This window comes from Clarias gariepinus, chromosome 19 (assembly GCF_024256425.1).
Source record: "Clarias gariepinus isolate MV-2021 ecotype Netherlands chromosome 19, CGAR_prim_01v2, whole genome shotgun sequence".
Lineage (NCBI taxonomy): Eukaryota > Metazoa > Chordata > Actinopteri > Siluriformes > Clariidae > Clarias > Clarias gariepinus.
This window is the reverse complement of record NC_071118.1, coordinates 19,668,962-19,695,505: the sequence shown is the minus strand read 5'-3', so window position 1 is coordinate 19,695,505 and position 26,544 is coordinate 19,668,962. Positions and strand designations below refer to the sequence as shown.

The window sequence follows — 26,544 nt, the reverse complement described above, 5'->3', positions numbered from 1 at the left end:
AAATATATATATATGTATAAAAATAATATGTAATAATATCAATAAAAATAATAATAATGCTGGTAAATAAACCTTATACATAAAGCATTTTACTTAGCCCTAAGAGGACAAGACCAAACCCATATTTATGGATTTCAAATGAATCTCATGAGCTCTGTATTGAGGAGGAAGTGGGTTGTTGTCTCATCCCTTTTTTCTCTCAGTAAAGAACTATAAAGAAACCACTTGGTGCCCACTTCAGGAAATATTCCAATCTCTTCACTTCCTGTTTGGTGCCACAGAGCCTGGTGGCAGGCATCGCTCTGAAAGATGGGCTGAAGTGATAAACGCAGTTCTTCCATGACTACAGGGAGTAGTCATGGGAGATAATGGATAATCTGCCACCGTTTCAGGCTTAAAATATGTGACATGGTTAAGGATCTCTGTTTATCTTTAGGGGAAATTACCCTGCACCTAAATATTTTTCACATGACAGTTACTACGGAGACTGCAAGAGATGGCAAGTCAGAAAGGAAAGAATTAAGTTCTATAGACATCAGTGTATAAGTTATGATTTATTATGACTTATTTTAATGGACAGTTTGCAGAAATCTGAAAAAAGGTTCGATTTTGATAGTTTGCAAATTCTGTCAACAACCGGTGAGGACCTTGATCTTGCAGTCAAGTATTGTGACATCACTATGTCAGTATAAAGTAAGGTTCCAGTCTTAAATGGGTTGTTGTTAAAATACCAATCACTATTTTTTTTTTACTGTATATTACATTATGGAATTGTTTTAACTTTACATACACAAAAAACCCTAAATCAATGGCAGGAGCAGGTCAAACAAAACCAGAATAAAAAAAAAATTCACACATTACTTGTTTTTTATGACATTAATTTTTGTAAAACGCAAAATGGGAGCAAAATGGCTAAGATTGGCTTGATTTTTCTAATATTTCTCATTATTGGTTGTTTGGTCATCATATAATGCCGTACCAAACTGCCTGTTTGGACCAGAAGGCTCCTGCCTTTGTAATTACAGTATAATGGTTAACTTCCTCTGGTCTGTTTCATTTCCCTGTTGCTGTTTACCTCCCCAATTATGTTTTCTGTTTTTCTTTTTTCTTTTTTTTTACTTCTAGGATGCCTTGGCCAAAGACCTCAGATTGTTCGGGAGTGTTTCTAAAGTAAACAGGTATGTGTGTGTGTGTGTGTGTGTGTGTGTGTGTGTGTGTGTGTGTGTGTATGTGTATGTGTGTGTGTGTGTGTGTGTGTGTGTGTGTTAAAGATGAGCAGATTTTTGTCTATTCATTTTGCTCTGTCTTCTAAAGAAGCAGATCGGCCAAGATTAGTGCATTTCCACCCACAAAAATCACAAGAGAATGCTGCACCCGAAGCACAGATCTCGTAAACACTAGATTATTGTTACATGTGTCATTTTACTGGTTGTTAAATAACCTCAAAGAAGGGAACAAAGAATAAAACAAAGAGAACTCCAGAATAAGGAAACATAGCGAACAAGGTTGGATGGACCATAGAACACAGAACCCATGGTTATGCAAGACAGCTTAAAAACAGCAAGGGACGAGTAACACATAGAAGCATGGTGTATACACCAATTACATAACAAGACAACAAGTAAACTAAATTAAGTGCAGGTGAAAGTGACAAGCATGCTGATAAACTAAATGTTATGTGAAACGTTATGTCCTGATTCACATGGTATACCTTGTTCAGTTCCTTGTCCTACTTTAGATGTCTGTGTTTGATTTTAACAATTTTTCACGTTAGATTTTCTGTTGTGTGCTTACCTGCCTTCCAGTATTACCTCTCCTATCAATTCAGTATTGTTTGTATCTTCAACAGAAATTATAGATTAGAGCAGCTTGTTACAACCTAAAATACGGAATAATCGGCATGGGACGTACTTTACCTCTATGCCTTATATAACAAGTTGATGGTGATGCAGGATGAAAACTGTAAAAAAAAACAGTGACTTTTATGCCATGCCTTTTAATTTATGTATTTTCTACCTGTTTTAGTTGACTAGTGTTGCTGTTGTTATTTGGGAGCACTTTTAAACTTTTGTACATATCATTAGTTTTGCTGCCACAGCCGTCTGTCCAAGAAAGCAAATTGGCCATGCTCTCTGGGAGGCAGGTAGTATTTTCCTTGGACTGCATACTGGGTTCCACATGTATTAAAGGCAGCAAGCATTAGCGTTATACCTTTTCTGGTTGCTATGCGACATCTGGCTAGTAAAATGGAGCTGCCAAATGACCAAGTTGGGGGGAGAAATTAACCAAAAAACCCAATTTGTTATAAACATTGCATGACCATTTTAATTGAATGACCAGTGCTTTGGTGGGTAATCTTCTAAAGATCACATATGCACAGGATATTTTGAAGATGTACACATATGTTAATATGTTGTTTTAGTCATGTTGACAGCCTTTTTTTTCTTTCTATATGTGGAACAGAGCATCAAGTGTAGCACCTGAGCAAAGATCACTCAGTGAAGTTGGTCTGGAACGGAGCTCATCGCTAAACCCGGGTCTAAATCAGGCGCAGCCACCCGTGATAAGGCGGGAGCGACAGCGCCACTCAGACCGACCGCGGTCTCACAGCGCCTCAGGCCTGGCAGCTTCTGTCGGATTGCCCTGTCCTTTCTCCTCTTCGGAGTGGCAAAGGACCAACAATACACAATGCCAACCCAACCTTGATGCCATTACGTTCCCAGGCACTGTTCCTGAAAATGAAACAATTCCGTTTTCAGAAAAGGACAATCAAAATTCTGCCAATGCCACCAGTTCCAAAGAAGCACCGAACAACTTGGAGAAGACAGACCATGACCTTTCAGCTCCTCACCAAGGAGTTGCAGAGTCGCTCACATCTTTCTCTTTCAACCCACCTCACGAGCCATGCCATTCTGGATTGCCCACTTCTCCCAAAGACTCTCCCAAAGATATCTCTCCCATTCGGTCTCTCCACTCTCTACGGATCTCAGAGTCTAGTCTTGGCTTTGCCCAGTCTGTTTCACAGGAGGAGGATGATGATGTGTTTTTAACTCCAACTTCTCCACCACTAAACCCACTGTCAAGAAAAGAAGGAAACCTATCTGAAGAACCTTCACTTCCCTACCCATCAGACCAGTCCCAAATAAAGGAAGAGGCACTCGGCATTACAGTGTTTCAAGAATCACAAAAGATGATCAGGTACAAATAAATGCACATACGCATGTGAAGTGCCGATGTAATGTTCAGCACAAACATCCAAACATATGACTACTGCCATACAGTTTCCACAGCTATTGGAAGATTACAGCCATCTATCTCTGCTGACCTCCATGTTGTTGTTTTTTTTATATTCACTCAATCCTACAGTAACATCAACATAGTTCCAGATTGAAAAAAATTAGATTAAAAAAAATTCCTACACCTATAACAAAATTTGAATGTCTTTCTACCTTTTGTATTCTCCCATCCATATCACCGCGCATCTTAGGCTACATTTACATCACAAACCATATTTCACAATTCAGATTATTTGTTCAGATCGGATTTCCATGTCATGACAGTTTACATTTATAATTACAAGTTACTTTTATATGAGACTAACGTGGCCTCATTTGTTGGATAACAGATTGTATGCGCACAACATTAAGTCTTTATTCATATTAACTTAATTATATTAGATACAACACATCATGTTTGTGCGACCACTCATACATTTCAAACAATGGATGCGGATTCATTTTAAAGGATGACCAGCGGTTATTTGTTGAGGTCGGGAAGGAAGAAGAAAACTATTGCTAGCTCTAAAAGTCCTTTAAACATTAAGACATTAAAGTCGAATGAATTCGATCTGACCGTTCTCATTCAAATCACATGACCATCTATTAGATAAATCTGATTCAGGACCGCATAAGAAAGTGACTGAAAAACATCACATTTGTGCATTCAGACAGCCATGAAAAAGTCAGATCTGTGTCACATTTGCGTAAAACATCTGAATTGCTTGTTTACATCCTGTATGCTTGTGCTTACCACAAGCGACCAGATTTAAGTATGTGCTGAATACAAATTAATATATATATATATATATATATTTTTTTTTTTTTTATTTTTTTTTTGTCTTCATACCTCTTTAATGCATATAATAAATTGTGATATTTTTTTTTTTTAATAATCAAATGAAACGGAAAACTAATGACCCTGCATGCATCCATTTCAGCACCTCTGAGCATCCATCTGTCACAACCACCCACCAAGAAAGAGACGGTCAGTTGCATAACCTCTTAACCCTGTCAGTAACCACTGACCCCAATATCATCGCTGTGATCTCTGAAGCCGAGACAGAAGAGCTCTCAGAAAGCCATGAATTGCCATTGCTGGCCAGGAGGGAGCGCACGGAGGTGGAGATCCGGGTAGAGACTCTTGCCCGGGAGCTGGTAAGCCGGGATGAGGCTCTTGTTCCTCTTCTGGACATCTGGGCAAGCACCACTACACTGGACTTGATGGAGGACATCTTTCCTTTCTGCTCCTCTGGTCCATGGCACCAAGGCAAGAATGGCAGCAGTCATGCGGGTGACAGGTAAGGTGAAACATGGTCATGTCATCTCCTTTGGGGTTACATGGGGAATTATTATTATGGGATGTCTGATGGGATGGAATAAACAAATAATGTACAAAAGATTTAAGTTTTTTCCAGCAAGCAACCATCTTCTGTACTGGGCTTGTACAGAAATGGATGTAATGGATTGTCATAATATTCTTGACACTTTGAAGAAATTAGGCTAAAACTTGAAATGATAGATTATGTTCATAAAACTAAAGACGTTGAGTCAGGTCCATGGGGTTATTTTACAGTAAAGATGTTTGAGAATCACTGCCTCAAAGTGGACAGATGTTACCTTGGGCACTTTCTGTTGATGATGCATACAAAATAGAAGAGAACAAAAATAATATAAAGAACTTATTTTATTTTGTAATCCGCATGGGATGAACGAGGGGAGTTTAAGTCAAACCAGGACTTTTGATAGTACAAAATTTTGATAGTAAAAAAATAATAAAACACAGAGAATAAAAACTGTGAGAAATTTCATCCCAAGTCCTGGTTTGACCTGAACGTCCCTCATAAAAAAATGCTTTTTTAAATTTTTTTTTTTTTACCAAATTATTACACTGCATTACATGCAATTAAGCTTTATTAGATTTGAAAATGTAGTCCTGTGTAGTGTTTTGTAATTCTACATTAAATCAGATAAACAATGTAACAACACTAACACCTAGTGGTAAAAGGCTGGAACAAATTTTTGCTTGACAGAGATATGGATCCTTTACCTATGGTCCTTTTATAAATGTGTGTCTCTTTAATCTATTATAATTAAAAAAAGATCAATTTTATTAAATTAAATAGGGTCATAGGGTCCTAGAGCCTATCCCAGGGAACACTCCTGGCACAATAACAACCTCATACACCCTCACATCGGTTTATACACTATCATTTTCCAATTACAATTGGAAATGATAGTCAGCCTACAAAACATGCATTTGGACTGCGGCTGGAAACCAGCGTAGAAAATCACAATGCTTCAAACCTTAACCCTTGAGGTGGTGATAATATCTAACCCACCGTGCCGCCTTAATGAAACACTGAAAAAGTCTGTTGAAAGTTGTTTCATTTTATTGAATAATAGAATAATACTGTACATCAGTGTGTAGGTAGATATTTAAAGATATCTTATTTATCATATTCAATAAAAACGGAGTGTCTTGATGTGTTTTGATCATAAGAGGTTATAAGTTGTGTTTCATATGATTATTATTATTATACAAGATACAATGGAAATTTGTCTAATATTGTGTAGACATTTGATTTAGTTAAGATCATAACGTAGTTGCATAATGTCTACTTACTTTATGTAAGTACTAAGTTTATTACATTTTAAGTCAGAGTCAAGCATTGTATGTAAATCAAATTTCCTTGTGAGACTAGTTTAGCAGCTAGCTAATATGAAGAAGTGTGTGTGTCTTTGTACGACCATGGTTACTTTTAGGTTATTATTATTGATCATATCTTACATATACCTGATTGTCAGTACAACCATTATTTGTCTCAGTAATGCTTTATATGTGTTTGTTTTTCCTTATGCAGTGTTAAGAATACAGTGTGTGTTCCTCCTGAGGATCATGCGAGCCCCGTTCAGGGAAAAATAGAGACTAATCTGGATGAGGAAGAGTCCAACTTTAATGAGAAGAAGGTTTGAGTCCCATCTATTTATAATAATTTTAAGTTTTAAGTTTGTCCCAAAATGTTTTTCAGTATAGAATTTAGATTATACCTCAGGATAATAATAAGAAGAAAAACAAGAAAAAGAAGAATCTCTGCTGGGTTCCAGTTGTTGTTTGCACTTATTACAGTGTACCCTCTTCTCTTATAGGTGGAGCTCCTCCAGGTTCTGACCTCGAGCATAGAGGCATTGCGGACAGAGAGAGAGAGACTGGCCGAGGAGCAGCAGTGCTACTGTACTTTGGGCTGCAGGATAGAGGCGCTGGTGCAGGAGCACTGCAAACCCAATGAGACTGACAAGTACCGCATGTTCATCGGCGACCTAGAAAAAATCGTCAATTTGCTGCTTTCTCTGAGCGGACGCCTGGCACGTGTGGAGAACGCCCTTAACGTCCTGCAGGGGGAGCCAGAAAAGGGAAGCGACGAGGAGAAGGTGAGAGATTCAAACACATGCATGCAAATACTGCACAGATGCCAAAAAGTATTTTTTATCCTTTACCCAGGGGCACTGGTGGCTCAGTGGTAGGTGGTTTGGTTCGATTCCCAGTCAAACCCAAGCCACTGGATTGAGTGCCCGAAAAAAATTAAAGGGTTGTGTCAGGAAGGGCATCCAGCGTCAAACCTGTGCCAAGCTTGTATGTGCAGAACGCTGTGGTGACCCCTTGCCGGGAGCCGCCGAAAGACCACCAACAACAACTCTTTAACCACTTTATAAAGTTCTGTTTATTGTACTTTAAATCAAGTCCCAAAATCTAAAGTGTCTAAGTGTCTTATCAAGGGAGAAAAAAATTAAGTGCTAAATATAATATTGAGATAAAGCAACTCCAAAAAACACTTTTAAAAAATCCCACTTAATAACACGAATTAAACAGGAATTTAGTGCCTAAACTCAGAGCACGTAAACTGGGTGGATAAACAGGAAATAATATTTTCTGCATGCATAGGAAGACCTAACCCTTATCTCATCATGAAGGAATTATCATTCCGCACATTTGTTCTATCAGGTAATCAAAATTCCAGTTGAATTCCCTTTGAATTGAATTGTGTTTTACTGGAATTAAATTAAACAGTTGAATAACTCACAAACACACTACACTATAAACACCAATCAGTGTTTGTTGTTTGTTGTGACACAGATGGGCAGTGCATTCTGTCATGATTTTCTGCGTACCAGTAAAGAGTGTAAAGAGTGGTTATCTAAGGTTTCATACACTTCCTGTCAGCTCAGCACAGCTTGCGATTCTTCTCTGTCCTCTCCCATCAAAGATGCATTTCCCCTCATAGAGCTGCCACACACAGGATGTTTTTTGTTTCCCGCACCATCCTGTGCCACCTGTAGATGCTGCCGTGTGTGAAATTTCCAGGAGCTTTTCAGGAACGGTTTCTGAAATACTTCAATAGCCATTCACATTAAAACAATATGTGTAACTTAATCAATTCACTTTTCTACTGATGTGAGAAAAAACTGTGTGAAAATGCAGCACCTAATATGATATGGACAATATACATCAGGTGTCTCCTACTGACTGGTGTTGCCTTCTGATCAGCTAGAAGTTTCCTTTGACGTGGACTGCACAGAGTAGTCAGCCGTCTTAGATTGCAAACTGTAGGCAAAAAAAACTGCTCTGTTTAAAGGAAACTGTAAAGAGTATAGGGAACGAGTGAACAAAGGTAATTTTGCTTATCCACGTTTGGTGAAGTGATAAACCAGTCAGTAATTGCGCCTTGTTGGAGCATAAGAAAACATTGTGTTTGCACATTAATTTAATGCTTTATTTTCTGTAATATTATAATGTACAACATAATACTAATATCACATAATAATAATTACCAGTATATAGTCAAAAGGTATACAAAAACATACATACATAAATATACACATATACACACTTTACCAGTCAAAAGTCAAAAGACATACCTTCTAATTCCATGGTCTCTCCTGGTTTTTATTCCTACATTGTAAAACCGTGTTGAAGATGAATAATTCAAATGTGTAAGAATCAAAATGATTAGATGAGCAACCTTAGGATGGCAAGCAAAAACTCCCTGAGATGGTAGCATGCAGAACGGATAGCAGGAATTGTTTAGCAGTCATAATGTGTGTTAGGCGGAAGTCAGTTAAGTTAATCTGGAGTCCGGTTCATTATTGGAGGCTCAGGTAGAATGTAGCAGATGCACTTGACAAAACTGTTTTTGCAAAAACTGTTCCAGAAGAGTGTCTTAAAATAACAAAGGATTGTTGTTGTTGTTGTTGTTGTTACCTAATTACCTAATTTCATATGTGTTATTTCATAGTTTTGTAATCTCCAATATTGGTCTAGGATGTAGAAAATAAATTGCTAAACAAAAACATTGAAATAGAAGGTGTGTCCAAACTTTTGACTTGTACTGTATAATTTCTTTTGGCTGTATCTATTTTTGTCTGAATATGGAATCAGTGGTTTATTTCAGTAGTGTAAAGCTTTTAGATTAGCAGCAACAGGTATCCAAGGCGCTTTTATACACAGAGAAAATTGATGTCTGCTTTGGTGCCGTTGCTGGGTGTTCCGAATGGAGGGCTTGTCTCCTGGGACGTTACTGTACCCAGCATTCCCTGCACAGCCAGCAGAGAATAGGGAGTACACTTTAAAATACACTGTGGGACAGAATGCAATAAAATCCTGCTTTCTTGTATAAATAATGACTAATCAACTAATTAGTAATCTGTTAATGATGCTGACCACCTGATACTATTCAGAAGTAAGAAATTCAAGATGCTATGCATAATAAGCAGACTATGTGGGAAGGTTTTCTTTATGTGAGATTGAGTTTCAGGATTGGAATTTACATTCATTGGTCTCCTAATGTATGTTTCAGTGATTCATCAGGGATGTAATGGAAGTGTAATTGTGCGTGCTACTGCTTTAATTTAGACACACACCCATCTCAGTATGGGTGTGTTAGTGTTCTGTTTCACACCCATTATTCATTGCTTGTCGACATGGGGACCGCATATTTTGAATGAATCAGCACATTTTAGAGACAAGCAAAGGAACTTGTAGTTGTGTGAAAGGTTATAAGTCACATCCTTTTTGTTTTTCCGTTTTATTTTTCTTTCATCAGTAACTATATCTAAATCCGAAGAGATATTAATTTGGAAAATATTTGAATTAAATGAAATTGCTATTTTGTGCATTTGTTTTACCAGAAGCGCAGTCACAGTTTTGACCATCATGTAACTATATTTAAAAAATTCATGTGTATTAGACTACATTTTGTTTGATTTGCGGATAACTGTGATAATAAAATGATTCCAAATCACCCAACACTAACAATTAATCAAAAAACAGCAGTAACTTATTTTAATTTTTTTTAAAATGATGTTGATTAAACAGGGCTGCCTAATGCTTACATATTAAGTTGTACTGTAAATTCCATGCATGTTAATATCCATTCATTAAATACATTGTCATGCAATAGAAAATTATATTAAAAATATTATATTTAATTAAATTATCACTACATTTTGGCAAACAAATTCACCAAACATTGTGTCACTAACTTGTAGTTATAAATATTTGTGTGATATAGTATGCATTTTGTTTTCCTGACCCAATGATAGAAATATATTGTTTTTGTAGATAGATATTATGAAGTGACATGAGGCTGTGAGTTGAACAGCATAGAGCCACCAGGTGGCACCAGAGATACATTTGGTTGAAAAAAGAATTGTTGTTCAGCTGGGAACAATTTCTTTAACCACAGCTGATACCATGACTAGCTTCTCGTTTCTTAAACAAGTGGTCATGGAAAACAACAGACGGCAACTAAGTAGATTGTTGAAATTATTAAGAACTGTCCAAGGCATTATTAAAACTTGGAAGGATAGTAGTGAACCATAAACTTCGACAAAGAAACGTGGTCACAAATAAATTCTGAATGACTGTGATCAGAAATCATTTAACAGCTTGGTTAAGGTGCTTCTTAAAAATGGACAGTACTTACAGTCGTTTTTAATAGTACAAGAAAAAGCATTTCCACTCACTCACACACTTTGGACTTTGAAGCAATGGAAAAAGGTCATGAGGTCTGATGAGTTCAGATTGGCCCTACTCCAGAGCAACGTGTGCTTCAGCGTAAGAAGGGAAGCACATAAAACGATGCATCCATCATGCATAGTGCCCACTGTACAATCCTCTGGAGGCAGTGTTATGATCCGGGGTTGCTTCAGTTGGACAGGTCTAGTCTCAGAAACATTATGCTGCAATAAAATTAAGTCAGCTCGTGCCCTGAATGTACTGAGTGAACAAATTTTCACTTTGTGACTTTTATTTCCTGAGAAGAAAAAAAGTGTCCAGAATTGTCACAAATCCTCACAAATACACACAAAGTGTACATGAGATTACTGATGCGTGTTCAAAAAGCAGTGGGTTGTCACAGCAAGTACTGACGCTGTTTAGTTTATGACTATATCCTGTTTTTTATAGTATTTTACTGCAGGTACTCTGTAATAGTTTTTCTTTACAGCATTTCTTTCTTTGCATGTGTGCAAGACCTTTGGATTAACATGCTGACTCATTCAGGGCTCGATTCAGTTGTTCAGTTCAGCTCAGGATTCCTCTGGGGACCTCTGCCTTTAAGCGTTGCGTTAAATAGTTGCTACGGTAGGACACCGTCGACTTGTCAGGCTGTTGGAAGGAAAACAGCAGAGAACCAAGCAGTAGAAGAAATACAAGTTAATGAAAATTTTTTCTGACTACCGGAAGCCAGTTCCATAGCAAATGCACATTGTGTAATACAATGCTGGGAAAAGGATTTTTTTTTCCTTTGTTGAAACATCCCTTTGAGTGCAGAACTGTTTTTAAACTACTGCTCCTGGAGGAATTTCTCTTGCAGTTGTTATTGTTATCATTGTGACCAGTGCTGTTAAAAAGTGTTGCATATTACACCTCAGTGTCCAATACCAGTGTAAACACCAGCTGACAGAGGCTGTCAGATTCAGTTATAAATGCTACATAAGCTGTAGACAAATGCCTCAGCTGATGCAATTTTTAGTACTTGCATATTACTGTTAATCCCAGCAGGAACACTAACGTTGGATGAGCGTTGTAAGTAAGTCGTACCAACATCGGGATGATGTTCCCTGTATGGGCAGTGATGTTTTTGAAAGTATCAATGACATTCAAATAATGTTGAATGAATTCCCCAAAGACACCACTAACCTGAAAACAACAAATTATTAACTTCTATATGAAGATTCATGCTGATTAACATCCACTTGCACAAGGTTAAGAATTCGGATTGGACACAGCTACTTACACTCAGCTCGTGTAATACATGTCACACATCTCTTGGCGTTGTGATGTTTTCTGTCTGATTTATTTTCTTTCAGAAATATTACAGTTCGTCCCATCATCATGTACTCAACGTTGTTCTGATATTATTTCATTAACTTTTAACATTAACTTTCCATAATATAGGCAAATTAACCTCACCATGAAGTTTTACCAACCAAACATTTAATCATAGCGTATTATTATATACAGTATTTGTATTAGCATAGAAGTGAGTCAAAAAAGAACTTCCACTTCTGTCCTTCAGGCTTTCTCACATTATTCAGTTTGTCATCATTTCAGACAGCTTCCAGCTATCTGTATACTAATAAAATAGCATTTTCCAGAATCAATGTCAAGCAACTATACTCCCATAGTGTGGCAGTTTATCTGTCCAGAGGCCATGTGATACCACACAATGATGGCATACTTCCGGACAACCAACTATCGGTCTCTTCTCCCACTGCTCGCTTGACTCATTCATCCAAGTTTCTCATTTACAACATCGAAAAGAGGTGGCCATTTCTATCTGGTTTCTTGTCAACTCCTATTGAAATACTGCAACAAAGTCATAGCAGCTCAACATCTAATCTAACTTGTATAACAAAGTCTGAATGCAGCTGCATGACTTGTTTTCAGCCTCCATGAGTTGTCAGACATCACTCCATTGCTTTTTTCCTAGCCCTAGATTCCTGCAGCTGCAACAAATTCCATCCACTGAAACTCGCCTACGAGGCCAAAAACAGATCAGTCATACCTGCATTCAGGCAGGCACCAAACCCTGCTCTGGAGTACATTCCTGGCATTCCTTCAAAGATGCCTCTGTGTAGTGACACCCAGGTGGTCACTGAGTCACTGGCTGCTTTTAAACAAAGACCAATGACGTATATCTTAAGTCATGGCTTCTTATTATTATTATAATCATTATTATTATCAACTAACTTTTTTGTTGATGTACTGTCTCTTCTTTGTACTAACATGAGATGTGTTTTTTAAACGGAGACTACAAAGTTCTTCTATAAGTTGAGTCTGCCAAATGCTGTAAATGTAAATGTAAAGGTAAATATGGTGGTTATTATATTTGCCTAAGATGCAAAAGGTTTGATCATGGTTTAAACCTCAGTCAATTCTGGGGCAGGGGTGTTTCAGTGGCACAGAAGGTCAGGATGTTGCTAAGCCTCCACTGCTACTGTAGGCCCCTGACCAAGGCCCTTAATCCTCAACTGTTACAGGGGCCCTGTATAATGGATCTCTGCCCTCATCTTTTTTTTAACAAGCTTTAGTATGTGGTGAAAAATGTATTCACTGTACTGTACTTTATGCCATCTTACTAGTTTTAGTAACAGTTTAACGAGTGTTTGTGTCATGTCAGAATTTTGATAATCACAATGATGAGGTCCTGGAGATAACTTGTCGCCAGCTTGCAAATGAGACGCATCTGTCTGTGGGATCTGTACACACAATCATTTCCCAACACCACTTGCATTTTACAGGCAACATGCAAGTGGTGTTGGTAAATGATTGCCATTTCCACATGTTTGAAAAAGCCATTAAAGGAGTTCCTGGGAGGATAGCGTTTCAAAAGGGAAGCAGGCAGAGCCATCATTAAAACAGAATCTGATATTGTTTTAAATATGACTTGACACCTGCATGAATTATGACTTTTTAGTGCTTATTAATGCTTATTAAGTTTGAACTGACACCTTTGAACTGAACTGATAAGGGTTTAGGGTCTTGTTCAGATAAGTAACACCTTGCCAATACTGGGATTTGAACTCACAGCCTTCCCTTTACTAGTCACGTGTCATTTTACTAGGTTGTCTGGCCTCTTTTTTAAAAGCTGTCATAAACAGCATTTTGCAAGTGAGTAAAAGTATTTAAGAAGTTTTCTGCTGCAAATTTGGTTATATGTTTATCAACATATAAGATCCCAGGTTCAAACCCCACAACCACCAAGTTGCCACTGTTGGGCCCTTAAGCAAGGCCCTTAACCCTCAACTGCTCAGATGTATAATGAGATAAAAATGTAAGGGCGTCTGCCAAATGCCTAAATGTAAATTTAAATGTAAACATGACATGCTTATAGATAAACTAGTTCTTTATAGCTATTTTATAGTGGTGTCCAAAAGTATTGAGACAACAGTGGAATTAAATGATTTAATGGCATTCAGAAATTTTTAAAATAATAATCATGGGGATAATAGCAATTTGTTATTTTTTCAGTGAAATTGCTTTAACAATTAATGTTAATTATTAATTTCAAAACCTGCTAGATCCGGCTGGGCATAGAGTCAAAAGGGACATCTGCAGTTATTGGTGCCACTTGCTCAATCCATGCGTGCCTGATTATTTCCTTAAAAAATTAGCCACAGAAATTCGCAAAGTTGTAATGAACAGTAAGCATGAGGGAGCAACACATTATGACATGATTTGTTTCTTTATTTAACAAGTTATTTTGCTCCAACAACACATATCCTTCCACAACCGACGGAGCTGGCGACTGATTATTAGCAACCGACAGTGTAATTAACAGGGGTGAAAGCAGTTTTAAATTCTTAAAATTAAGCTTTAAGTTGAAAAAAATAAAACATGGAGGTGGACAGTCCTGTAAATCTCGTGAGTTTCTCTTTATATTTCCACATTTTCCCACTTTTAATTTCTGTGTTCCAAAGTTAAATCCCAAACAGTGTTTTCTTCCTAAAGGTGCTTCTGTGACTGGTTTTGATTGTGGGTTTTGGCAGGCAGTTGCTCTTTCCTCAGTATGGCGGACCGTACAAACCTACTTTCACCCATATAAGGACCAACAGTTAAAACACTAGTGGTGCGGCGTGATACATACACAGCCAAATACTGTTACCATCCATTATCACCACTTGTTTATCTCCACTTGGCCTCTCAGCCAATCAGAATACTTTATCGAAACTTACTGTTGTATATATAATATGGATATCACTGTATATTGGGAAAAAAAAAAATACTCCTTTAATGAAATGTGTGCTTGTGTGTGTGTGCAGGCATCCTTGCAGCAGAAACAAATGCAGCTGCGCAGTCAGCAGGAAGATGCACGTGAGCTGAAAGAGAACCTGGACCGACGTGAGCGCATTGTGCTCCAGTTCCTGAGTGGCTATCTGAGCACCGTGCAACTGCAGGACTATCGCCGCTACATTCGCGCCAAACCGGCCCTGCTCATCCGCCAGCGCCACCTGGACGAACTCATCCGCCAGGGAGAGGAACAACTGTGCAGACTGAGTGAGATCACGAAGCAAGAGCTCAACCCAGAAACAGGCTTCACCCCGTCATCTTGTAGTGATTCATTCAGCTCGACAAGACCGACCGCTGTGACCTCACTCTGACTGCTTATTAGCCCTGAAAGCTGCTGAGAAGAAACACAGTCAGAACAAGTGAGAGAGAGAGAAAGAGAGACTCACTGTTATTATTGTTGCATCACCCCTCACATATGGGGAAGTGCCTTAAGTGAAGGAATTTTAAACAACATGAAGGACAATGTTATTGCTCGCTTTAGAGAGGGTCAATAGATCTGTTAGCACTACATGCTATAAATCACCACCTGTGCCTGTCTTTATGGATATTAAGCGGTTTTCCTGCTTCTGATGTGATTCAAAATGAATAGTAACGCTGTAGTCACACATACACACAAACACACAATTAATAGAAGAAGCTACTGTTAAAATAAAAACTCTGAGGAACTATCTTCAGATTTACTTCTTTTCACAAATTTACTTTAATTTAAACAGCTCGAAGGCTTTCGGGCATAGCAATAATTATTTATGAATATATATTCTACGCAGAAATATGTGTACTGTGTAAAAGTACATAAAGGAGAGCTGGTCCAGTTGTTTTCTGTACAGTAAATGCACACATACAGCCACGACTACATCAATTCTCTGTGTAAAGAAAATAAAAATCCTTTTTTTCCTAACCCTAGATAAGTAAAAAAAACAAACCTTAAGTACATCTTTAATACTTTAACACAATTTTTGTATCCACTAACTGTTTCAGAGAATTTTCTGTTTGTAGGATTGTTGCATAGGTATAAACCGTGGCGCTGCTGTTCTGGCCGACTTGTACAGCGCTTTCCAACAGTGGCATCGCTTAGACAGAAAATACACACACACACAGATTAATTTCTACTGATATGACAGACTTTATAAAGATATCTTCCTATTTTGAAATCATATTATTATTCTTGAAACATTGCAACCATTTTTTTTTACGTAAACATCTTTATCCTAGTTTGACACTATTTCTTTGTTTACCCTCTAACAAAAAAAGTGTGGCTTTGTAGGACGTCTTTGGCGTGCTGCTGTGTCTGGCACCAGCTGTGGATTGGACCTGGACCTGTTTTTCCGGCTCTACCCATGAGCTTTCGACCAGATTGGGATCAGGGGAGTTTGGAGGCCAATCTGATCAAACCCTGTGGTGCACCTGGTGCCTTTCTATTGTGGCCAGCATTTCTTTTTTTTTTTTGCAGTTTGTTCTGCATTGGCTTTTCTGCGGGATCGGACCAGACAGGCTGGCCTTTGGATCCCACGGGCCTTTGGTGCCCATAATCCTGTCACCTCTTAGGCTTCATAATAGTATGGCTGATCATCATCGCGCAGAGTAATTAAGGAGATGATAAGGTTAGACATGCACTCGGTGAAGGAAGGCAAAACCTACCTATGGTATACAGCCTGAAAGGTACAACTGTACCAGCTCTCCCTTATAGTGTTTGCTCAGTCTCTGTATCACTGTATTAAACCACTGTGAACAAGCAACGGCATGACAGTAGCATTATATTGCAAAATATGCAAGTAAACGACACAAAAGGTGACTGCAGAGTCTAAAACACATCCCATGCATTTGTGTTTACTAAGCATGCAATCCACATCGACAGAGCACTTCATGACTGGTCTGCTACTTCTGATACTGAATAAATTGTGTATATACACACACACACACACACGCAAGATACAAGATACACATGTGCACGGCCACCCAGTGAAACCTAAGAACTGCCATGGAATGTTGAATTATTTATAAATAACCTTTTTATGAGGATGTGTGTCATTTGTACATGTACATACGCTGTGCTAATCTCAAAAGTGTTTAGTGTTTAAAACAGATTTGCCCAGAGTGCACACAGCCTGTAAATAATGTCAGTAAATGTTATATTCACAGTCAGAATTTTTTAAAGTGCACATATTGCTGAACTGTTGTAAATGCTTGTTAGGGATAAAAACAATATTTTAATTAAACATCTGTTCATTTCCCCTCCATACAGTATGTGTTAGTAATTCATATTTCCACTGCAGCTGTATCAGCACATACTAAAAACATTGTTTTTCTCTGTCGCCCATAAATGTTTCTTTTTCACCTTTATGTCACTGAATGCAAATTTAAAACATTTACAGAATATTATAACCCTGTACAGATTCATGTAAAACACTGAGTACCATCGGTACTTTACACTTTTCGCCTTGGATAGAGTTGAAACTGACAGCTGCGTTGTTTTTTTGTTTTGTTTCGTTTTTTTAATGGTTAATGGAACACTGACTTGATTTGTTCTGTTTGGAAAAAAGTAAAGACAAAGCACGGATACGTTTCACAAATAAATCTATTGTATAAAAGCAAATCTGTCTGTGTAACTGAACTGCAGGCATGTTGTGTTTTACATGTTCTCATGCTGAATATTCTGAAGAGCTGAAATTCAAGAGAGTAAACTGGAGCACGAAGCTGTTATGTCATCATTTGTCTCCAAACTGTGTTTCACAAGTCATACAATTTCTACCACAGTTAGCCAAGTAATAATAATCATATAAATAAGCTGTTCAAATACATGACGAGCTTAGTTGTACATTATGTTAAGGCTAATCTTTCTGTTTGCAGAGATAAATGCTTCTTACTTTATCTCAGGCTGGATTCCATACATTTCTTCATATTAAATCTTTGTTGCTATTTGACCTCCGTCAGACAAACACAGCAAAACAAAATATATACTCGAGCCTGGGACACTCAGTGTCGATTGTCTGGGACAAGAAAGAAAAACGTTCAAATAAACTGTCGAATATACAATATAAACCGATAGAACTTTTTTAGATACAGTACTGTGCAAAAGTCTTAGGCACCATATTATATGCTGTACCAATTTTGTTATATATGTTTATCATGTCTGCATAATTATGTACAAAATCAGTTAGTATTATATAATATAATCATTTAGAAAGGAGTGAGAGTGATAAAGTTACCAGAAGAACTCATATTCTCCAGCAAGCTCAGTAAAACCTAACAGCTGTTTGAGTACTGTGACAAAAGTCTTGGGCACATACAAAAATATGGCATTAGCAAAAGATGCTATTGAAAACACTTATGAAAAAAGAAACTTCTTTAAAGAGCAATAAAGAGGAATAAAATAAACAGTCAATATTTGGAGTGAAAACGCATTGCTTAAAATCAAAAGTTTTAGAAATAAATTTGTGCAGTTTTATAAGAAAACAGCTGTTAGGTTTTACTGAGCCTGCTGGAGAATATGAGTTCTTCTGGTAACTTTGTCACACTCGCTCTTTTCTATTTTTATGCAAATCCCAGGAGCGTACATTAGGTTTTTTTGTTTCTATCTGAAAACTGGTCTGTCTTGTACTATATTTATTTTTCTTTTTATATGTAAAAAAAATAATAATAATAACAATAATTTATATATATATATAAATTGTGCACTGTGGGCTTGCACCTCCAGGTGAACTGAATTATCCCATTTACAATAATATTCACACCCATCACTACTCGATTAAAGCACTTTGGCTGTAGTGACAGTCTCCAATGCCATAGCACATGGACACAATCTCCCAATATCCACAACATCACTATCAGAACACACAGCACATCACAACCCACAGATGTACAGAGTACAGAGCTTCCACATTCCCCAATTCCCGATCCACAGAGGCCCCACCCTGCAAACCCACAGCACCCAAAAGGATCCGCCGTTAATGTCCCAGTGCCAGACACCACAGCACACAACACACCTGCACGGATCCCATGAAGCCATGCCTTCAGGGGCCAGAGCTGCCCTGGTAACACAGGGGGAACATAAAACCTAGGTGGTTTTAATGTTAGTGGGAGTAACGTTATGGCTCAGCTGTGTATATTCAATAAACAGTAATCATTAAATGTAGTTGGGGTAAGACACCTACGTACCTAATAAATTGTCAACTCAATGCATAACCAAATATAATTTGATTTGACATAAAAATTTTATAACCTGTTTATTAATTTAAAAATAGAAAAAACAGCCTGACTGATGTTTACACATGAAAAAGTGAAGCAAGGTGTTGCAAAACCTGACTGCACTGACATCACAGAAACTTGCTCAAAAACCTGCCTGACAAGAACACAAACACTGTGTCATATTTAGACATGTGACATTAATATAAAACGGTAAGTTAAACAATTGTCACAGCCATATAACAACGGTTTTTATTTTGATGCTGAACCCAAATTGAAGAAAGAGGAAGCAGATTTAGATAAACATGGTGAACTCATCTGGATAACCCATGCTGAACCGCAACTTATTCAATAAGCAGTGGTCTAATTCCACTGGACAGTTTAGGCTTGTGCTACCTGGTTTGGATTAAAAACTCTGCTTCCTGAAAAGCTGCCTTATGGGAAAGTAAAATCCATGTTGAAACACAAGGTCAAAGTCAAGTTTTTTTTTTTTTTTTTCCCTGTAATGGAGTTGCGCAACATTAATCAATTTATGGAGAACACACAGGGTGACATCTGTGCAGCTAGTGAAGTGCAGCTCGTATGACAACATGGCCCCAGCGTGTCGGAACACGCGTCACTACTTTACACAATCCACAGCGCATGGAAAGGAATGTTCTTCTGTTTTGGTTTCTTGCATGACAAACAGCATAAAGCATTTCGTAAGCATGCTTCCGTAAATCCTATATAGACCTGGGCAAGCTTTAACAAATATTCCCTTTCATTTGCTTTGCACCAACATACCAGTACACTACAGAGAGGAGGAGAGAAAAAGAAAGGGGTGAGAGACGAGGGAGGTTAATGTACAATAGATCCAAGTACAGGTTGCCACAGTATCACCACAGCAACAAACGAAATGGACTGTTCTTTTCTAACAGTAAAATCTTCAAGGCTCTTAATTTTCATTGGATTCCGGAATAAAAGCAGTGGCCGGACGGAAAAACTTTAAACCCACACGGCTTAAGAGTTAAAGGCTTGCAGCAGAATGCAACTTATGTCCAATAAAAGAAATTGCAATACTACTAAAAATGTACAGCATCTACACGTCCTAATATAACACATAAGCTAATGTCTGAATAAAAGCGTCAATTAAACTTGAGGGAAATGGCACTGGATGCTGTTTTATGGACGCTGTCATAATCATAGCTAAATCAGATAACGTGGCAATTTATGAAGAATTATATTGACGGTATTACAGCTTCAGTCTTCACACTGGGTACTTTATTACATTCCTGGTAGTTAAACAAGGAGCGTGAAAGAGTAGAAGAGAAAAGCTTTGATAGAAGCTGGGAGTTTTTTTTGTTGTTGTTTTTTTTTCTTCTCAGGATTCTTCCCTAGATTAAGAAGCACGTGTTAGAGAAGCAAATTCCCCTGCAAGCCTCTTAAAGTTCAACATGAGGCAAAACTTGTGAATACAAAGATTAGTACAAGTAGAGTAGAAATACAGGATTAGATCCATGATTATTAATAAATAATGACAAGACTAAATAATGAGCAAATAATTAGGCCAATTCTATTGTGAAACAGGAATTAAATCAACAGTACCCAGTATACACAGCAATTTACTTCTGTTTTGATAATGTAAACTATACTGATCCAAATAATGGACAAAGACCACTTCTAAAGCACCCAAAAACTTTTAATATATTGTGCAAGATAAACATACAACTTTCTTACGAAGTGAGACATTCAATACTGTTTAACCTTTACCTTAGTTTCCCATTTGCCGCTTTCAGCTTAGTGATAATGTGAATGTCTTTTCATCATGAAATTCATAACCAAAATATGTGAGCAACAACTCTGCCAGGCAAACGTAAAAAAAACTCTTAAAAAAAAAAACTTTAGTCCCAAATGACGAAAGCACTCATCCTGCTATAAAACCTTTTTATAGACGTATTGTGGCAGAGAAAATACTAGATTGTACAGTGCTATTTTTCCAAGACTAAAGCCTGAGACGGTGTGTCTACAAGAAGGACTCTGTATTGGCAGAAACTCGAAGTTGGGACTTGTGTTTAAATAATGCAGCAATTGATGTGTGTCTCTTTACTGTAGCTGCTGATCTGTTCACAGGTGCTACCTGAGGTCTATCTGAGGACCACTGTACCCATGCACCCCCCGCAATTATCCTCGGGGGAGCACCGAGCAGCTCCAGCAGATCTCTATCATTGTTTTTTTCCAAATACTGCCAAGGCTTCTTACCACTGTTGTCCCTGAGGGCGATGTTAGCCTTGAACTTGTGCACTAGGAGCCGTAGGAGATTTTTGTGGCCGTGAATAGCAGCCAGGTGCAGTGGTGTGTACCCACACGTGCTCCTAGCATCCACATCCAATGTCATGCCTGCTTTTTGCACACCATACCATAGAGTGTTCAACACTCGGTGGTCTCCGTGCTTGGCGATCCAGTGCAATACAGTATAACCTGACACAAAGTCCCGTTTGGCTAGCAGGCTTGGATCCTCTCTGAAAAGGGAATAAATATCCGTCCAGACTCCTGAAGCTGCTTTCACAAACCACTCATGTTCCAGAGGCTCCAAGGGAACCTGGGTGCTTCGGTGTCCACAGGACGATGGGTCATGACCCAGGCTGCGAACAGAGCTGGCAGGAGAGACACTACTCAGGGGGCTGTGGGTTCGGCTGGAAGACATGTTAAGAAAAGAGGTGATCCGGTGCAAGCGTTTAAGCCGAGCTGTGTCGCCATCCTCCCGAAACGCTTGGTCCAGATCTGCTCCCAGGCTTCGACACATCCGGCTTCGCATGTGGCGAGACAGCCGCCGTGCAATAGGTCTGCTGCATGTGCTCTCACCTGCTGATAAACTCGGTAGTGACGCTTGGGTTTGCTCATCATGAAGGTGCCCAGTTGAATGGTGCCAGGGTGTGAGCTGGCTGTCTTGCCGATGTAGCTGGGGTAACAGTCTGACCTGATGGGAATGATGGGTGTCGGCTTGAGTCTGGCGCCCACCCTCTGACGAAACACCACCACCATAATTCAGTGCATCATCACTAGACCAGTTGTCCTGAGGAAATGTTTGAGGCCAGTCAGAGTTAATGGAAGAAGGCAGGATGAGGCTATTTTGGCTGGAGGAGAGACCTTGGAGGTATTTTGGCTCCAGGTAATCGGAAGCCACACGTGGGTGGGGTGTTTCCAGAGGATTTTGGTGCCGCTGGGGAGCATGAGTGACCGGAGTCGCTGCTGTGGCTGTATATTCCTCTGGTTTATGGATGATAATACCTGTGGCCTGAGGATAGTACTCTGGCCTGGGGAGACTGTCATTGCTCTGGCTGAGGACATCCTGTCTACTAGCATCAAAGGAGAAGGCATCACTAGAGATTTCAGTTAAACATGGACTGGAAGCTGAAATCTGCGTCTGTCTGTGAGAGATGGGAAAAGGCCAGACGCAGGGCAGATTCTCGTCAAACGACTGGAAAGAGCCAGGCAGGGTGTGTTTGTGTGCCGTGTCCTTGGGCGGCGGGGTCACACTCACCTCACAGCGTGGATATTCTGGAGGAGGATAAAAGGACTTCTGGCTGCAGCCATCTGCTTCTCTCAATTGTCCGGGTCTGGCACCGTGAACACCATTGTCTTTAGGATCTGCCTTCACGGCTTTCCCCTCAGTCGGCAGGTCAGAGCTCTGGCCGCTCCCACTTGAGCGTTTCGAATCTGCGGAAAATGAGGACATGCCCAGAGTGCATGTGTTGTCTTTGCTGGGGACGGAAGACACCCTTTGCTCCCATGGCTGATGAGATGATGTTTGAAAGGCTTTCTCCAAATAAATATCAGGATGATTTCCGTTGTTGTTGTTGTTGTTGTTTACAATCCCTGCAACTGGTAAGATTGCATCCGCCTTGTGTACTTGTGAGAGCTGAGATTTCAGTCCCTCGGGTTCTCCAGCACACACTCCTACTTTCCTGCCTCCACCGCCTTCCTGTTTCTTATCAGCTCGGCTGCCTGACGCGGCGGTGCTGCTGGCGACGTCTCCCAGATGCGCTCGGTACTTCTTCCTCAACACGACGTACGAGACTCCGTCCTCCTGCCTCACCGTGGCCACGGCGTTCACGTACCGCTTGAACAGGTCGCGGTTCCTCACTCGGTCTTCATGCTCCCGCAAAAACGCTTTAAAGTGCGTCAGGAGATCCGCGTTGCGAACGTTTCCTTCGTTGCGCAGGAGGAAGCGCAGCACCGACTCCTGGGTGAAGTCGGTAGCCATGCTCGTTCACCGAGAAAACAAACAACAAAACGAAGTTTTTCCTGAAGTTTCGATCAGCGTCGAACTTCACGCGCTTCCAAACCTGCCAGGAGTCTCAGCCCGCTCGCGCGCAGTCCCCGCCCACGTGCAGTGCGCGTGCACGGTCCGAGCTCCACCTGCACACCTGCGTGAGCTGAAATACAGGGAGGCGCTGATAGTTCTGCAGTGGAGCCTGGATCATCTACTGTTCACACACCGAATCAAAACACAAACTCATTACATTTCGTTACATTTCTCAGCATTCTCCCCCAAACTTAAATACTCTCAGTTCTGATTCATTACAAATCTTTATTTATATAATTTAATAATTTAATTAAATGCACTTGTCAGCACCACTGGCTGCATTGGCCTTTTTTTTTTTTTTTGCATGTCATGTTTGGTGTTTTGGACTTATTTTTCATACTAAATGACATGAAACATATTTATTTGCATTTATTTATATGATAATTTAGTGCATTCATTAATTAAATAGGTCCTAATATTCTATGAAATAGAAAAATACCTGCCCAATCCTAATTTCTTACCACAATAACAATAAGAACAATTTAAGATTCACTGTGCACAGATAGTGTAAAAAAAAAAAAAATCATATTAAAATCCCAACTTAAATCCCAACTTTTATGCTGCCACTTATTGTCATGCAGTAGCAGCATAAAACATAATCAGAATTTTAAAAAATAATACACATTTGGCTGTTTATGTTAACATATTTTTGTTTTGAACACACAATGGGAAAAAAATGTGAATACAGCACAATAAGAATAAAAATATATATACAACTCAATGAGCTGGTAATCTGGTGTAGTGGTTTGCACTGTTGCCTTGCACCTCCAAGGTCCAGATTAAATTCCCGCCTTGGGTCTGTGTGCATGAAGTTTGCACATCCCCCCTGTGGTTGGTGGCTTTCCTTTCCAGTGGTTTCCTTATGGTTTTCTCCCACAGTCCAAAAACACCCGTAGTGTGTGAATGTGATGGATTGGCACCCTATCCAGGGTGTACCCCGTCAAGTGCCATTAGTCTCCTGGGACAGGCTCCAGGCTCTATGACCCTATGACTTTACAGGATAAAGCAGTATAGACAGTGCGTGAGTGAGTGATACAGCACAATATGCTTTTCCAATCTTTCAGCGAGTCCGGATGAGCCTGTGCCCCTTGATAGCCTCAGATTCTTGTTCCTGGTTGACATGAATAGAACCTGATGTAGGTTGAACTGTTCATCTAAGTTATTGTAGCCTTCCTGTCAGCTCAAACCAGTCCGTTTCCCCCTGGTCTTCTCATCAACTTTCTGCCTGCAGAACTGAAAGCTACCTAAAAGATTTTCCCACGGCATGGTATGTTGTTTTTTTGTGACTACACCAGAAGATCAGCAGTTTGTATCAGTATGCCTGGTAGCAACAAACCATGGTCAAAAAAAATCACTGAGCTCTCTCTCTCTCGCGCGTGCACACGCACACATACACACACACACAGTGTTCCACTCATTTTTGATCTTTTATTGTTAGTTTTGGAATCATTACGGGCCTGAAATGAAATGATGTCAGACTTTATTAGTAGTAAAATAAAATAAAAATTAACTATGTCTGTGTATTCATACACTGGGTTAACAGGTAATGTTACTGATTAGTTCTGCTCTATCTGGCTAAAAGGTTGTGCTAATTAAAATCAGTTGGTTCAGTTAATGGATGGAACAAATATGTGGCAGGACTTTTACTTTTTGAGGCCGGGGTGTCCACCTCTTCACCAAAATGACCAAAACTAGGGAATTGCAAACCTCTGTGGCAAATTTCAGTGCAGTAACTGCAGTATCTTTTTAACTTTCTGCCCAGCTGGATCCAGAAGGTTTTGAAAAATAAAGTTCTTCGTACCAAATATTGATTGTTGGATTGCAAAGTCATTACATAAAACAATTTTTTTTTAATTATATTATCTTGTTTGTCATTATTAAAAAGATTTTGTCTCTATACTTTCAGCAATCAGTGTATATTCATGCAAATGTCTGGAGCCAGCCCTCATTTCTTCATGTTCTTCAGACTTTCTTGTATTTTTAATGTAATCTTTAGTTCTCCAGGCTTCCTGAAGGACTTTTTTTGGCTCCCGTTTTCAGTCCAGTCTCTGTACCTGAGCAGTTTCAGTGAAATGTTTTCTTTTCTCTTTTGTTCTGTTGAACCACACAGTGACCTATGAATCATTCAAGCATAAAAATATCTAACTCAATTGATGAACCAGTGAGAAACATGATGACAGATGATCAGGCAGGTGATTACTGGTGATATTGGTGTTAGGAACAGACGAGAGGGGAAATAAGGTTGCGGCTGAAGTTGTTACATAAACAACCAATTTGTTTTTGCTTATATCTGTGGGCACTTTGCAGCCTGTCACAGGAAATCATTTGTTTGCATATATTCATAAAAAAAAATTAAATACATGTGAAAAAATCTGTACATGATTTGAACTAATTTATGCGGATTGCACGTGTTGTTACACTTCTGTTTAAAAAGAAAATGGAAGCACAACCAAGGTTTGTGAAACTGGATCTGAACAAACCACAGGACGTCTGTAACAATATCCTGTCCATGGATAAGACCAAAGTGGAGTTGTTTGGCCTGAATGTCCAGCACTATTTTAGCAGAAACACCTCATACCCATGGTCAAGCATGGCAGTGGAGAGGTAATGATTTGGGCTGTTTTGCAGCCACAGGACCCGAGTACCTTGCACTCCAGAAGTCGTCCATTGTATTCTAGAGTATTTTAGACGAACTCCTAGAACTCCTCCTAATTGAAATGCTTTGTCAGGAACCTTAACATTGCTGTCCATAAAGGTAAGCCTAAAAACCTCAATGAATCGAAGCAATGTTGTAAAAAGGATTGGGCCAAGATTCCTCTAGAATGATGTAAGAGAGTCACACAGGAATATATTACTTCACGTTATTGCGGGTAAAGGTGGATCTTCAAGCTATTGAATCATGGGGGTATTTAGTATTGTCTACGTTTCTTTTGGCTTCGTTTTTGTTAAATAAATAATAGCATGGTGAAAATTTTATATGTTGGTGTTTGTCTGCGAGTGTATTTGCCTAATATTAAGACCAACTATGATACATTTTTTTTTTTACAGTATACACAAGAGAGATAACGAATATAATAATTTATATTCCACACACATACAAGTGATATTGATTCATCTATATTTTGTAATTGCTTCATGATCTATTCCAGGACAATGGGTGCAAAGCAGGAATAAACAAAAATACCTGTATGGGATGGCAGGGTACTGCAGGGCACCACACCCATACTCACATTTATTTTTACCTGGAGCAATTAATCTGCATGTTTTTTGGAAGGTGGGTGGAAAACCACTTCGACATGGGGAGACCACACATAAGTCAGCAAAGAATGTAACTGTGTAGGATCACACTGTAAAGGATCAAAATCTGAGCTCAGTTTAAGAATATGAGA

General features: G+C 39.1%; 2 protein-coding genes across 8 annotated transcripts in view; one reads left to right on the top strand and one right to left on the bottom strand.

Moving 5' to 3' along the window:
• Window positions 1-17,221, top strand: part of shroom3 (shroom family member 3) — an 82,642-nt gene extending 65,421 nt beyond the window's left edge. For all 7 annotated transcript variants that reach the window (XM_053478423.1, XM_053478421.1, XM_053478422.1 and 4 more), the window contains 6 exons: window positions 1,126-1,178; window positions 2,464-3,198; window positions 4,217-4,576; window positions 6,140-6,245; window positions 6,426-6,707; window positions 14,601-17,221. In XM_053478423.1, the coding sequence (XP_053334398.1) occupies window positions 1,126-1,178; window positions 2,464-3,198; window positions 4,217-4,576; window positions 6,140-6,245; window positions 6,426-6,707; window positions 14,601-14,939 (1,875 nt within the window). In that variant the 3' untranslated portion in view covers window positions 14,940-17,221. The remainder of the gene's footprint in view (window positions 1-1,125; window positions 1,179-2,463; window positions 3,199-4,216; window positions 4,577-6,139; window positions 6,246-6,425; window positions 6,708-14,600) is intronic.
• A 3,246-nt stretch (window positions 17,222-20,467) lies between these two features.
• LOC128507880 (ankyrin repeat domain-containing protein SOWAHB-like) lies at window positions 20,468-26,459 on the bottom strand. Its single transcript, XM_053479015.1, has 2 exons — window positions 26,386-26,459; window positions 20,468-23,276 (listed from the first exon to the last, which is right to left on the bottom strand). The coding sequence occupies exon 2, from the start codon at window positions 23,051-23,053 to the stop codon at window positions 20,813-20,815; it is 2,241 nt and encodes a 746-aa protein (XP_053334990.1). The 5' UTR covers window positions 23,054-23,276; window positions 26,386-26,459; the 3' UTR covers window positions 20,468-20,812.
• Window positions 26,460-26,544: the final 85 nt, after the last annotated feature.

What these genes read in the sequence shown, in the direction of transcription:
- LOC128507880 (XM_053479015.1), bottom strand. Translation starts at nt 23,053, where the DNA reads ATGGCTACCGACTTCACCCAGGAGTCGGTGCTGCGCTTCCTCCTGCGC.